Source organism: Corvus hawaiiensis, chromosome 11 (genome assembly GCF_020740725.1).
Source record: "Corvus hawaiiensis isolate bCorHaw1 chromosome 11, bCorHaw1.pri.cur, whole genome shotgun sequence".
Lineage (NCBI taxonomy): Eukaryota > Metazoa > Chordata > Aves > Passeriformes > Corvidae > Corvus > Corvus hawaiiensis.
The window spans coordinates 4,617,527-4,632,380 of record NC_063223.1 but is presented as its reverse complement, the minus strand read 5'-3'; the positions used below and the strand labels follow the sequence as shown (position 1 = coordinate 4,632,380).

Below are 14,854 nucleotides of genomic sequence, written 5' to 3'. Positions count from 1 at the left end.
GGCACTGCATCTGGACCTCGTTCTTATCAGATCCCTCGTGTTTCCACCTCCTGAACAGACAAGTACAGGGCAAGCTGAGAGGAATATATGGAGGGATGCCTGCCGTGCCACCTGGCTGTGCAGCTCTGCAGCGGGGCTGGGTGCGCTTTGGGAGTCAGGGAAGGATTCCCATTGGGAAGGTTGGGGCATGGCCCTGCTCCTCATCCTGCATGGGTTTCCACCTGCAAGGGGCAGGTGGAAGGTCCAACCACCCCTGGCTCTTCAGGGCTTTGCTTGCAGGAGCCACATGGATTTCCTTGTAACTAAACTCCAGAGCAAGATGTTCCGGTGGGTACTGTAAGTCTGGGATTTTAGGGGAACATTCTGTCAAAGTGGGAGGCCAAAGCTGAGCAGCAGGCACGTTTTGGGAGGTGCAGGTAATGCAGCCAGATGCCCAGAGGTCAGATTTCCATGGAGCTGGGCTGCAGATGGTTCGTGGCACTCAGTTTTATGATGTGCTCTGGGAGTTGGGCAGTTTTCCACTATGGTTTATATTCCAGGTGAGGGCTTGATCTCATTTCGCAAAGTTGGTGATAAAACTCTTACTGAGCTCGACAGGACAATTTCTATCTCTAAATGCATATGTTACTGGTGGAGGATTATTTATCTGCTCCTGGGAATGCTGCCCAGCAGTGGGGAGTGCTGCAGAGGGCTCTATGAATCAGCTCTGCCATGCTCTGTTCGGGGTGGAGGTAACACAGTTGCTGGTGGGGGATTTACAGAGCTGGCAGGTGGATCATGAGCTGGGAATAAGCACCAATAGATCAGACCCCAGTGATTATGCACTGCTCTTTCTCCTTACACTGCTCCAGGTCTGCCTGAACTCTTCATCCATCTCCAGCTGCTCCTGGAGACGCGGGGCGAGCGAGTGTTGCTGTGTTGAGCCAGAGGCTGTTATCCCTCTGGGATGGGTATCCCAGCTCTCCCTGCCCTCTGGCACTGGAAGCCGTTCCCTTTGTGCTGTCACTCCCTGCCCTTGTCACAGGAGCTGCTCTGGGAGCTCCGTGCCTGGCGGCTTCTTTAGGCTGCTGCAAAGTGTCCAGCAATTTCTTCCATTCACTGCTGCAGTGGCGAAATGAAAATGGCCAAGGAGGAAAAGGCTGGGGAGGGGTGTTTTCAGCATTTTTAAAGGTCCTTTTTCCCCAGAAGAGTTCTGATCAAAACACTGACAAGGTCAGCTCTTCCTGCAGTAGAACCCAACGCTTCAGTTTAGGAAAGCAATGCTTTTATCTCCTAATTTCAGACCTGTCCATGCTCTCTGTGGACCTGAAATCTCCAGCTGACAACACAGACCCCCAGAATCTCTCTTACAAATGTTCTGTTTAAAATAGATGACCTTTCTTTCTATAAGGATACTAAACAATCTTAAATTTGGGGTTTTTTGAGTTTTTCCAAATGGATATTTTATCTTCTTTGATTTTTCTCTGATATTCGCAGTGACCATGGGCCAGGTTAGCAGCAGAGCAGTTCATTAACCTGTGCAACAAGAGATTTATATTTTTATTTATTGTTACCACTGCTGGCAGTAGTCAGCGAGCCCAGAACATTCAATAGCAAGTCAGTAGCTCCTTTTCTGAGTTTGTAGTGGTTTAAAGAGGTGCACACTCAGCAGCCAACACTTTGTTCTGATATGTGTGTTTATGGGAAATGGGGTTTATTTTTATGTCTTCCCAGGCATCTGGCTAGAAAACATTTTGAGGGTGTATTTCAGAGGAGAAAGCACACTGAGCAGTGCTTCATTCAATTCGAACTTTGTGTCTTGGAGGAACTTGTTCACCCAAACTGCTTAAAATTGTGGCTGAAAGGTTGTTTGCTTTCGAGCCAATTAGCAGTTTGAGAACCTCAGTGGCCTGAAATGAGCCTCTCCTCTCGTTTAATGCAGATAAGCCTGCAAAGAAAATTCAGGAATTAGCAATATCAGTGAGAGGCCTTCCTCCTTTCTCAACTAACTGTAACAAATTTCCAAGTGTACAAATAATTATCTGTTAACTTTTAACACATTGGATTCAGATTAGAGGACAAAACATTTGCTGTAGAAAAGCAGCTTCAGCAAAAAGAGCCACATAACCATAAGGCCTCCTAATCAATGAGTCGCAGAGAGGTTTTAATGGTCTGATTTATTTGGAAAAAATCAGTTAACTTGTACAGTTATCTGTCACTTTTAACACTGCTCGTTTACAGGAGCGTGGAGGGGGTTACTGAGAGACCAGACGAGAATTCAACGTGCCTGGAGGCTCTCTGGGGAAGGGGTTTGGAGAACTCAGGGCAGGTTTCTCCTGAGCTCTTTGCAAGATGTTTTGGGGTTAAAGGATGTCTGTGGGCTCAGGCTGGAAAGCCAGGGACCACACTCTCATCTTAGGAAGGGAAGGAAAGAAAGGCAGTGCAAGCTCCCTGAGATGCACCAAGGCTGGTGGTGGATCAGCTGTCCTGATCCAAAGGTGTCTCCAGGGCAATCCAGTCCACATCAACCGAAAACCAGTCTTACACTGGGAATAAGGACAACTTAGCAGGAAACCAGTAGCAGGAGAAAGGCAGAGACAGAAAAGGCATTAGAATTTGAAATTAAATCTGGCCTCATCAAGAGACACAATTAAAATGATCTATGAAAGAGATTAGCCAGTAAATAGCTTTCAGCCATATGGCTGAAAATAAAGCGTAAATAACTAAAAATAAGATCTCAGCTCTACAGAAATAATCTAAAACTGTTGCAGTGGGGATCCTGCAACACGCATATATCAAACCAGGAGTCCCGTGGAAAGGAAATATATATAGACAGACAGATTCTTGCTAGCTGTTTCAGAGATGTTTATTTCTCCAGCCGCATGGCCGGAGCTCTGCCGAGGAACTGTCCCAGTCACGGGACCAAGGGTCCTTCTGCCCGCGCAGGAAACACAAACCAACCAATGGGAACGAGGCTGAGCAGGGGCAGGGTAGCCCTGTGTCTGTGCCCTCAGGGCCCCTCTCCCAGGGCTACATGGCAGGGGAGGGACCCCAACACCTCACCCGTTTTATTTTAATAAAAGGAGAATGAAAACAACTGGATAAACATAACAAGAACAGTTTCAAAACAAAACAAGCCACCCTCCTGAGTCTTTAAATGTCCAAACAGATTCTCTGGAACATCTTAGGGCTGACAGAAGGGAGACAGAATTCTCTGAGCATGCTTTGTGGGGAAACTGAGGCAGGAGAGGGTTTAACTTCTTCCCTCCCCCTTTTCATCCCCCACTCGGCATTGGAAAGGGATTTTTGGGGAAACAATTGGCAAAAGCATGGTTTTGTGAGGGAAACCATGGATGAAAAAACGGATTGGGAGTACACTGGGGGTTATAGGACATAGGGTAAAAGGGAAAGGTGGGATTAGGAAAGGGAGACTGTAGGGGGGGCTTACAATGGAGATACTGTCTAACATGACTACGATTTTTTGCATATATACTGCCTTTTACAGGAACACCATCAGGCCCAGTGACCTGCGATGCTTGTAACCCTTTTCTCCCTAATACAATATTAAATTCCACCACCTCTCCATCTCCCAAGCTTGGGATGCATTTTTCAGGGTTATTCTTTTTAATAGCAGTTCTATGCACGAATATGTCTTGCTGGTTGTCACACCTTGTTATAAAACCATAATTTTGCTTAACATTATACCATTTTACTATCCCTAAGGTCTTAGTTGCTATGATCTTTTCCTTTTTCCGAGTGGCTGCTGTTTTCTGTCTCGCTGCGTCTTTGCTCTCTCCTTCGGTCGCTCCCGTGTTGGAATTGTCGGGGCTGCTGGTGCCTGCGCGCTCTTCCCGGGGTCGCGTTCGGGGCTGCGCGGGCCGGGCCGGGCCACGCCGCTCAGTTCTCCGTGCGTCGCCTCCTCTGGTCGCAGCTTCGCTGCCGCTGCCGGGCGCTGCACCCACGTCTCGGCCGGGCCCCCGAGCGACGACCCCCTCGCGCCCCGCTCCAGCGCGCGTCTCGGCCGGGCGCGGCTCCGTTCCATCGCCACCGCCGCCAGCCGCCGCCCGCGTGCCGCCTCTCTCGGTCGGGCGTTCACGGGGCTCGCTCCACCACGCGCTGCACGGGACCGGGCGGGCACCGCCGGGTCCCGCCGCGCCTCGCTCCGCCACCGACACTGCGGCTCGCGTGGCTCCGCCCGCGCGCGGGAACTGCCTCGCTGCTGCTTGCAGAGCGCTCGGTGCACGTGGCCTGGGCCGCACGGTCCCTGCGCCACGCTTCCCTTCACCAGGACACAGCTGACACTGCTCAACAGTCTCAGTAACTAAATAATATTCACGAAAATATTCTTCCATCGGCATATATTTTGACTCTAGTATTAACTGTGTCCAAACGGTTTTCCAAAAGCCCTTGGTAAGAATTAAATCCCAAGAAACATAGAAAAAGTTCTTAAACAACCATGCCAGGAAGTGTTTCAGTTCTTTTTGAGCTTGAATCAAGCTAAAATTTACAAATCGTTGTTCAAGAATCATTTTAAGTTTAAGATAAATGTCCATATGCGGCTCTGAGAGCCAAGAGTCTTCCCACGGTTCCTCCATAGTTTAGATATGGAATAGCAAAGCAAAACCAAGAAGAGGAATCCAAAGTTTCCAGGGTTTACTCACACAAATCAGTCGCTTAGGGATCGGGGATCGTTCTGCTCACAAATCTCCACCATTTGTTGCAGTGGGGATCCTGCAACACGCATATATCAAACCAGGAGTCCCGTGGAAAGGAAATATATAATGGACAGACAGATTCTTGCTAGCTGTTTCAGAGATGTTTATTTCTCCAGCCGCATGGCCGGAGCTCTGCTGAGGAACTGTCCCAGTCACGGGACCAAGGGTCCTTCTGCCCGCGCAGGGGACACAAACCAACCAATGGGAACGAGGCTGAGCAGGGACAGGGAAGCCCCGTGTCTGTGCCCTCAGGGCCCCTCTCCCAGGGCTACACGGCGGGGGAGGGACCCCAACATAAAACTGCACTTTTTCTGGGTTTCCTGGGGTGGCAGAAGTGTGGAGGGAGAGAGGGCAGGCAGAGAGTGGTGGGGCAGTGCTGGAGCACTATGGTCCTCCTTGAGCTGGAGCACAATGCTGAGCTTGTCCTGCTTCATATTGATTGGAATTTTAATGTTTTCCAAGAGCACCTTCAGCTTTCAGAAAGGCCCTGCTCTTCTTGAAGACCTGCAATTGATAAGAGCAGCAAATAATTCCTGGGGAGCTCCTGATGCTGCTCAGCTCCTGCCGGAGGCCAGCGTGGCCACTCCAGCACAGGTTTGATGCAGCACGAGCATTGAGGTGTGCCCACGGAGTGCTGAAGGTGAGCCCAGCAGCTCTCCACTGCTCCCTTCCGACCACTGAGCTGCAGCAGCTGCCACAGGAGCAAATCCTGGAGTCCCTCAGAAATAAATGACAGCAGAGAGCGTTACTGACTGCAGCGATTTGGAGACCATGAGCCAGCCGAGAAGCTCCTATTAATATCACTGCTGCTGATGGGTGAAACATCACCTCTGCCCCTGCTCCCTGCCAGTTCTTGGGAGTAGGAGTAGGGCAGGGAGAGGTGAGCCAGGACAGAGATGGGCTCTGCTGTCAGAGCATCCTGTGCCATCTTCCTCCTCCTGGCTTGGCACAGTCACTCAGTCTGTGCCATTTGTTGAAGCAGGTCTGTGAATGGGGGCTCTGCAGCTCGGTTGTGCCCACCAAGAGCCTGTGGAATGACAAAAGGCAGCCACAGCAGCTCCCTTGGGTGAGCTGATGACTCCTGAGGGTCACTGGAGACCTTGCCCAGCCCTGTGGCTGCAGCTGGCAGGAGCCAAGGAGCCCCAAGGTGACCTTGGTGCTTGAGTTTGTGCCTTGGCTCAGGCTGGGCCTTTATTCAGCTGTCTCAGGGCTGTCCCAGAGCTCCAAGTGTTTCCTTAAAGCCTCCTCAGGAGGGAAGTGCCCCTGAGCCCTCCTGCAGTGGTGCCAGCGCTGTTGCTGAGGTTCTTTCCTCCCAATTTCTCTGTTCACTTGTGCAGAGCTTCATTGGAATTAAAAATGCAGGAAGGCTTCTTCATTTTAGTGAAATTGGGAAATAATTGAGCAGGACAAGGCAGGAATTAATACAAGGTTTTCCATGAAGGTCTGCAAGTGGCTGAAGGTGAGAAAGGAGATTGTGCTGCAGGACGTGATTCTGAGGAGGAAAAATGTTGCTAAAAGATGTGATTTTAGTGTAGGAGAAAGGGTTTTCTGGAGTCTCCTTAGATGATGCCTCCACAGGGAACAAGTAATTCGTGTTTCAATGGGATTTACTGGGCAAAGTCAGGTTTCCTGTGTTCACTGACTTAGAGCAGAGCAGAAAAAAAATGTCACAGGAGGCAAAGCTCATTGAGAGAGCAAGGGGAGCCTGAAGTACTCTTATGCAAGAGGAGCAGGTGGGGATCACCCAGGAATTACCATTCCCTCCTCACCTGCCTCCTGCCCTCAAGGGACTGCCAATAACAGCCCTGTTCAGGTGGGGAATGTGCAGCTGAGCAGAGGATGGGAGTGAAACAGGATTTTGTAACCTGCAAGCGCCACTGCAGATAAACCCCGTGGGCTGAGTGACACACAGGCAGAGAGGTGGAGAGCTTGGCAGCTCTGTGAAAAGCCATCATCCTGCTGGAAAAACCTCCGGAATGAAACACCTGCTCCAGCGCATCTGCTCGGCAGCGGCGTCTGCACCGCGAGGCAGCGAGCGCCGGGTCTGCCACGCAGCCAGAGCACCACGTGCTGCAGAGTTGTCATGGTGAGAGGGCTGAATAGCAAAGTACAGCATGTGGAAAACCTACACGAGCTGCTGATGTGTAAATGAAAGTTGCCCTCGAGTAAAGACACAGAAAACTCATGTAAATGATGCATTCACTATTTATGAAGCGCGTCCAGAGAGACTCGCGTCAGCTCAGCTCCCCGCGCAGGGCAGGGCTCTCTGCTGCTCTCACTATCCATAATTAATGCAGACTCAAAAGGGTTTTATGTTGGCTTAAAAAAAAACCCAAAACCAAGCCTCCTGTGTGTGCTGTCTTTGCAGAATCACTGTTTTGGATGACGGGAGCCTGCGGATCGTCAACGTCACCAAGTCGGACGCGGGGAGTTACACCTGCGTGGCCACCAACCACTTCGGGACAGCGAGCAGCACGGGCAGCCTGGTGGTGAAAGGTGACTAAATCAACTTTTATTGTGGGTGTCTGAGGCACTATTTAATAGATAAGGCATTCTTTAATATATAAGTTGGATTTATTATCATTATTCCTCCTCCAGGGCTGAATTTCAGCGTTTCAGGAATTCCGAGTGTTTGTTCACGTGCATTCATGTTCTGTCAAATGTTGTTCTCAAAAGTAAAAGCTATAATTTGACAAAGATATGGAAAGGAATAATGTGACCAAGATATTTAAAGGAATAATTTGATAAACAGTGAGAGACACTGACGAATGTGTTGAATTAATTTTTGGCCTGCTGATGAGTAGTCCAATGTCTGATGAATGATTATAGGCCATGAACATAATAGGTTATTATCCTTACAATCACTCTCTTATCTCCTTCTTCTTTGGGGAAAAACCTATATTGGATAACAAATCAGGAAGCATTGATTACAAAGTGATAAATCAATCAGAAAGCTCTAATGCTGTCAGTTTTAATTCTCCCACACATTGGCAGTGATGGATCATACTCAGTTAGAGGCTCTCCTTGTCAACTGTTTCTGTGGTATACAGGAAATACTTAAAATGTTTCAATGCAGGTTTTAATCCAAGGTTTTTATAGCTGGAACACATCCACAGGTCCCTTCCAACTCCAGCCAGTCTGGGATTTTCTGAACCTTGTAGGGAAGCACAGGGCCCCCAACAATTCTTTGGGTTTGGGGTTGTTATGAGTCCCTTGTGTGGCATTTGGTCACGCTGGTCCCTGAAAACAAGAACAGAGACAAGTGAAGACCAGAGTGAGGTCTCTGTAGGAGCTGATTCTGCCTTTTCCTAACCTGGGTTTCCCTAAGGAGGCACCTGCAGCAAACAGCCAGGACAGGGCTGCTCAGGGAGCCCGAACATGGAGGACTTTATCCATTAGCAAAATTGTGGAAGGGACCTTAAAGGTCATTTTGCCCCTGCTGCCATGGGCAGGGACATCTTACACTATCCCAGGTTGCTCCAAGCCCCATCCAGCCTGGCCTTGGACACTTCCAGGGATCCAGGGGCATTCCCTGGGTAGCCTGTGATCAGCCTCAGTCTGTCCCAGAGCAAAACCAGGGAGCAAAACAGCCAATCCAGCCCCAGCCCCTTCCCCAGGCTGCCCAGGGACGGCCCAGGGTGGGGTTCCAGCTGTTCAGCTCCAGCTTGGGCACAGCTGGGCTGTCCTGGTTTTCCACATGCTGCAAGACCCCGAGGGGGAAGAATCAGGGGCTGCAGTTCAGGGACTGCTTCTCCCACCATAAAAAAAAGCCAGTTGTTGGCAGCAAGAGTGATTGGGTTCTGTTATTGCAGTCAAGCTTCTGCAGTCCCTGGCTTTTCCTTCCTCTAGGCCCAAGGAATAGCCTGCAGCTCCCAGGAAAACCTCGGCAGTTGTTGTACCTGATCTCTGCGTTCCCGTGCTCCACAAATCACTTTTCTGCACACTGAGGTTATAAAGGATTAGTGAGGGCTTTTTCCCCCCTCAGTGCTCTGTTTTGACTCCATTCCCTTTGCATTAATGGCAGTGATGCATGTGCATGAAGCAGAGAATAAACTCTTAAGGCTGAGATGTGGATATTAACAGCAAACTGAGAAATGCAGTTTCCAAGTCTGGCCCATAAAAACTATAAAAGAGCAGAAACTATTCTGAACTCCAAATGAACTGTGTAAAATATTGTATTATAGAGTGAAATGCTTGAGTTTCTCTGCCCTAAGTAAAACATGTGTGAGTTTGGACAGAAACATGAGTGAATTCCTTGTTTTAACTCAGTTTTGTGGTGTACAAAAAGACTAATTGAACAGCCAGTGTGGTTTTTGACCTTAAGATATGCTTACATTCTTTTCTAACTCCTCTTATGTCATGGAGTAAAAAACTGTGAAGGTCAAGACATTTTTCCTAACCTTCCTGTGTTCTTCCATTAATATTGCAGGCTACCCTTATTTTTCTTTTAGTTTCCTTTCTCAGGGAGAGATGCCGAGAGTGTCAGAGACAGCATAGGCAAGGATGGGAGGAGGAGAGGAGTATGTTACACCAGAACCAAGGAGCTTAAAATAACTCTCTGGCAAACAACCAGAGAGGGATGAATAAATATGCATTTTATGCATGAGTAGACAGTTTAAAAAATATCAAATTCTGACAGGTGCCCATAGGGCTGTGTATTAACATTCTGCTATCAGGCTGGGTGAATCCCAGTGGTTTTCTGAACCAGTGCAGCTGTACTTTGGGTTTGTTCTGCTGGCTGGTGCTAAATGAGAGCCTCTTGGCCTCCAAGACCTGAAATCTTAGAAACTTGCATGTACAGTTTGACCTCTAAATTAAAAAGCAGGATTGAGTTTGTAAGGCTGGAGAAGCAGCTCCTTCTAAGGCAGTGCTCAGAGCTCTGTGAAACATGGTGTGTGTTTCCATGTATTGTATAAATATTAATTTTCCATCTTGTTCCCTCATTTTTTCTTGTACTTGAGGCTAAATGTTCAATTCTTCCAACATACAGAAAGATTAGAGACTCTCTGAGTACCGGGGGATTAAATGACAAACAGAGTAAACAGGCACAGCCTGTACAATACGAGTTTATTTGTATTTAATGCAGTGATATCAACTGGCTGGTACAGCAGCAGGCTGAAAGAGGAAACTGATTCCAAGGCACTGCAATAAAAGCTCTGGATTTGGGAAGCACCAGGAGAGGCTCCTGTGCTGATATCCCAGGGAGTGGGACCCACGTGAGGTGGGGTGTGGATGCAGCAGCCCAAACAAGCTGGTGATGGGAATGCAGCTGATCACTGTGTGTCACCACTGCTTCTTTTTGGGATGAGGAAGTCCTTGGCATGTGGGACTGTTCTGTTCTGGCATGTTCCCAGACACATTAAATAGTTTTCATTTAAGCCGTGGCCAGCTTTGCTTTGGGGACATTGGAGGTGAATGGATCGTGGTCCCCCCATTGACCCACAGCTGCTTCCCAAACATCTGCTTCCCTTTGGGCTGTGGGCTCAGCTATAAATCCATCTCTATATCTAAATACATCTATCTAAATACATTTTTATTTAAATTGATCTCTAAATCCTTGGTAGAGTTGGTGCCTGTGTGCTCCCGTGGGGGAGTGTAGCAATTCCGGTCACGTTGGTGCCTCTCTGACAAGGGCAAGTTCCAATGGCTTTATTTTCCTGTTTAATTATGATGCACCTTTAACATTTTCCTACTGCTGTGAGCTCATCTCGTTTGGGCTGTCACGGGAGGGCTCAAGGCAGTAAAAGCAGGAGAACTTTTGCTGGCTGGAATCCGTAGCACTTTAGCAGAAAAAGAACACAAAGATAATGTCAGGAGGTTATTTTTCCCTCACGCTTGAATAGACTGATAGTCTTGATTTTGTCCAGCACAGTGATTCAAATTATTTCCTATAAAATAGCACATTTTTCATTCCGAGCCTATTCCTCTGTGTGAACGTTGAAGCGCTGCATTGCAGTTGAAATTGATTAAATACTGTAAATTCTGGCCCATTATCGAGTAACTTTTCAGAGACTTCAAATGTTGCTGCCTTTAAACCTGGAATTCTCACTGTGTTTATTCCAGTCCTTTAGGACACAGCATTTGCCTTCTGCAGAAACTGGCAGGGGGATGTGATGGTCCCCTCTTGCCACCTGTGGTTGTCTCTGTTTCAACATCACTTGAGCAGAATTGAAACTTCATTGCTCGGAATTTGTCTTGTGCTTTCCTCGTGTCCGTGGGGTTTGGTTTAGGTTGTGGGGTTTTTTTAATCAGTGAACTCCAATAACTGAATTTTGCCAGCTGTTCTCAGCTCTGTTGAGTTTAAAGTGACTTTGGAGTAAGTGGGATATCAGTTCCTTCAAGTGGAGCTTTAGATTTTTCCCTAAGAGGAAGAGTAAACCACACATTAAGATGTTGGGTTTTTTTTAACACGAACCAAGGGGAAATTACAGCAGATACTGAAATCTATTGACCTGTTTCAGTGCTGTCCCCATTCCCAGGAGCCTCTCTAGACCTCCCTGATTTTTCCCCCATTGCTTCTGCTTTGCTGCTGTGGAAAAGCTGTCCCAGAGAGCTGCTGCAGGCATTTTCCATCCCTCCCACCCATATTCTGGGTTCAGTGGTTGGTCATATTGAAACACGAGTGGCCCCTCTGTCACTGAGCTCTGCCTTGTTCCTGCAGTGTTTAAGGTCATGCAAAGTCTTTCTTTTTCTCTCCTCATCATTCAACACGATCTTAAATTCACATTGGTTATGCCTCAGCCCTTAAAAAAGGACCTGGTTAAGTGACACCTGCTGTTGAAAGCACAAAATATAATTTAAAAAAGAGAGGCAGAGTTTAAAGGAATGATCCCAGAGCAGCACTTGAGGGGTTGTCCATATTTTCTGGGCTTTTTGTAATTTTCCTGGATAGCACACGAGGTCTGTGTTCAGCTGGTGTCAAAACCAGGATAGAGAGTCAACTCTGAAACCATCAAAAGAAGTTTCATCATTCTTCAATTTTGTTTTAGCATTTGCTGAACACAGTATTTATATGTAGTCCAGACATGACTGAATATTCCTTATCGAGTCTAATACATTTTTTAAAAAAATTCCATGGAGGAGAAGTCAATTGAGGGTATGACCTTGTTCTCCAGAATCTCTAAATCGGGGATTTGTAGGCAAAAAAAGCTCAGGGAGTGCCATGGAGTTGTGCAGGCTCTGATTTATTCATGAGAACATGTAAAGCATTCTCATGTTTAAGAAATAAAACTTATTTCTAAGTTAGGAAAAACCTTTCTTGACTTCTGAGTCACAACCAGCAGCAAAGGCTTGATTTTCACAATTGACAAGGAAAGCCATAATCTTTGCCCGTGAAATTGCGAAGGAAAATATTCCGCTCTAATTGGACTATTTCCACTGACACCAATTATTTCTAGGACACAATTAAGGCTCTTTTGCTGGGTTTAAGTAAAATTATGACCCAGAGCACTGCATGAAAGGCACAATTATAAATGTGAGAGCTGTGCATCCACCACGTCTGCTCCTCCCTCCCTCAACCATGGCAGCCCCCGTGCTTGAGCTGCACTTTGCTGGATCTCCTTAACCACCCCTGGGTGGGAAATCCTGAAGCAGAAGCTGATGGTGGGGCTGGACTCCAGCAGCTACCTCAGGGTCCTTGCAGCCTGCAAGAGCTCTTCTCCATATGGCGCTTGGAACACAAGCTTTCATCAAGTGTTTTATAGTTTCAGGCAACTTCTCTGTTCACTGCAGCTGCCAGGCAGCCAAGGTTGCTGTGTGATGCTGAGCCACATCACCTTGTGCAGGAGTGAGGGGCTCAGCTTTGAGTTTCAGCACTGGCAGGTGCATCCCCTCCAAGCTTGTTACACCTGGGACTGGTAAAGCCAGGTTTTCCTCCCAGCTCCGTTCAGGTGAGGACCTGAGGTCATCAGAAAAATCAGGTCATCCCTGGAGCACCCCGAGGAAGATGAAAGAGCTGTGTATCCTGTTAACATCGCTGTTTTTCTGACAGTTTATTGAAGTTAAAAGGCTGTGATTATTCTGAGGTGACAGAAGTGGCAAAATGAGAAGCAGATGCCTCCTGTGCTGTCAAGCCTTCCCCAAACCCTCCCCTCCCTGGGCTGCTCAGAGGCAACTTTGGCTTCTGATTTTCTGAATGTGAACTTGTCAAACACAACTGATCCCTGCTCTGTGACAGGGACAGGACCTGGGGAACGGCTGGAGCTGTGCCAGGGCAGGGTTAGGTTGGATTTTAGGGAAAGGTTCTTCCCCCAGAGGGTGCTGGGCACTGCCCAGGCTCCTCAGGGAATGGGCATAGCCCCGAGGCTGCCAGAGCTCCAGGAGCATTTGGACAGCGCTGCCAGGGATGCCCAGAGTGGGGTTGTTGGGGTGTCTGTGCAGGGCCAGGGGTGGGACTGGATCATCCCTGTGGGACCCTTCCAGCAGAGCATATTCCATGGTCCTGTGATTCCACAAGTGCTGTGATCTATGAGCAGGGGAAGGTCGGTGACACCCTGAGGAGGATGATGATGCTGAGGATCAGGGTGAGCAGCCGTGGCCCCTCTGGGCACTTGTCCTATCCCAGGTTTGTGGCCAAACACTTGAGCCAGACTTGAATCACAGAACTGTGCATGAACAGCACAGCGAGAGCTCTCAGTTTCTTACTGGGGAGAGGTAATACCCGGTCAGCTGCTGAGGCCAGAACCAGTAAATGGCAGAGAGAGACATGTAAATGAAATCAAATCCCAGTAATGAAATCAAACACCAATGGGCTGCTCTTAGGGCTGGCTGAATGAAGTAAGTTCAGAGTTTCTTTTTTCCTTGTAAGCGCTCACTGCTCGTAACAAATAAAACTTGTAAACATAACACAAGTGTTAGGCTTCATTAAATTTGCAGCAGACAATTAATTTTTTTTTCCAGGCAATTCAGAGGTTCTTCTGTAGTGCTGATTTAGTTTAATTGAACATATTACCACAAGCAGACAATAAGAAATATATTGAAGATATCCATCTGGCTCCCAGTGCAAACCTTGTGTGTCACTGGCTGGGGCTGTCACAGGCCTTACTAATTGCCTCATTTTGGCTCTTTTACAATCAGTGTGATTTAGCCATTAACATGATAAAAGCTGTCTTGGTGAAGAGCTTGATATTAAAAAGCATAGATCTCCTGCCTTGCTCTCGTGCCAGTCCTGGACTAATCTCCAGCGTTATTGGAGTGATATTTTTAAAAGCAGGAATACAGATGGATGGACTCCCACGGAGCAGCTTCTCCAGGTACCTGTGTGGTTGTGATGGAGGCCCTGCAGCCCGTGGGAAATGGTGCCTCTGGATCGTGGGAAATGCCACAGATTCTGCCCCCCCTTCCCTGCCACCACCTTCTTTCTCCTCACTGTCCCTCCAAGCCCCAGCCAACTCTCAGGCACATCGAGGGTCTTAAAACTGGTAATCGCTCAGGTAAATAATGGAAGCAACACTAGAGCAAGTGCTGATGCTTATAGATACACCTGATTCAGCACATAAAGTGGGAAAAAATTGTATTTTTAGAAAAGTTCGACCATTATGTCTGAATAACCTGTAGAGGGGAGAAAACCAGTATTTTTGTTCTGTAGTTTTACCTTAAACCCACCATGTACTGCAGGGTCAGCATTATTGCAACCTCTCTTGCCACAGGAAAAAAAAGTTTAGAATAATGCCTTTGAAAGCTCAGCACTTTTGTTCCAGGAATTTTTCTGACCTCTCCCAAAAAAGCAGGAGGTTCAGGAGTTCTGCATCGTCAATAAAAGGTTGGGTTGTTTAGCTCATCACTGAAGATCAGATCCATGCATCAGCTGGAAGAGGAGACGACCTATAGGTTAAACATAGACTCTTAATGAGACAAAAGCAGGTTAATTAACAGTTTTCATCAACTTGCTTCCATTTATTTTAACATGGTGCATTTCAGAAAGGTTAAAATATTTTTCCGTTTTTGAATACAAATGAAAGCCCAGGGTGGTTAAAACGCAGCCATAGATCACATTGAAATCCAAGCAAAGGCAGTGGGTGTGAGTGTGTTTATGTTTGTGATTGGACATAAATCATAATTAACAAATTATTTTGCAGTGAGGCCCTGGCACAGGGTGCCCAGAGAAGCTGTGGCTGCCCCATCCTTGGAAGTGTCCAAGGCCAGGTTGGCCGGGGCTTGGA

At 47.6% G+C, this 14,854-nt stretch overlaps 1 protein-coding gene across 3 annotated transcripts in view; it reads left to right on the top strand.

The window, feature by feature from the left end:
* The window catches only part of LOC125331430 (contactin-4), a 273,122-nt gene that overhangs the window by 236,199 nt on the left and 22,069 nt on the right, over positions 1 to 14,854 (top strand). For all 3 annotated transcript variants that reach the window (XM_048315396.1, XM_048315394.1, XM_048315395.1), the window contains one exon: positions 7,063 to 7,190. In XM_048315396.1, the coding sequence (XP_048171353.1) occupies positions 7,063 to 7,190 (128 nt within the window). The remainder of the gene's footprint in view (positions 1 to 7,062; positions 7,191 to 14,854) is intronic.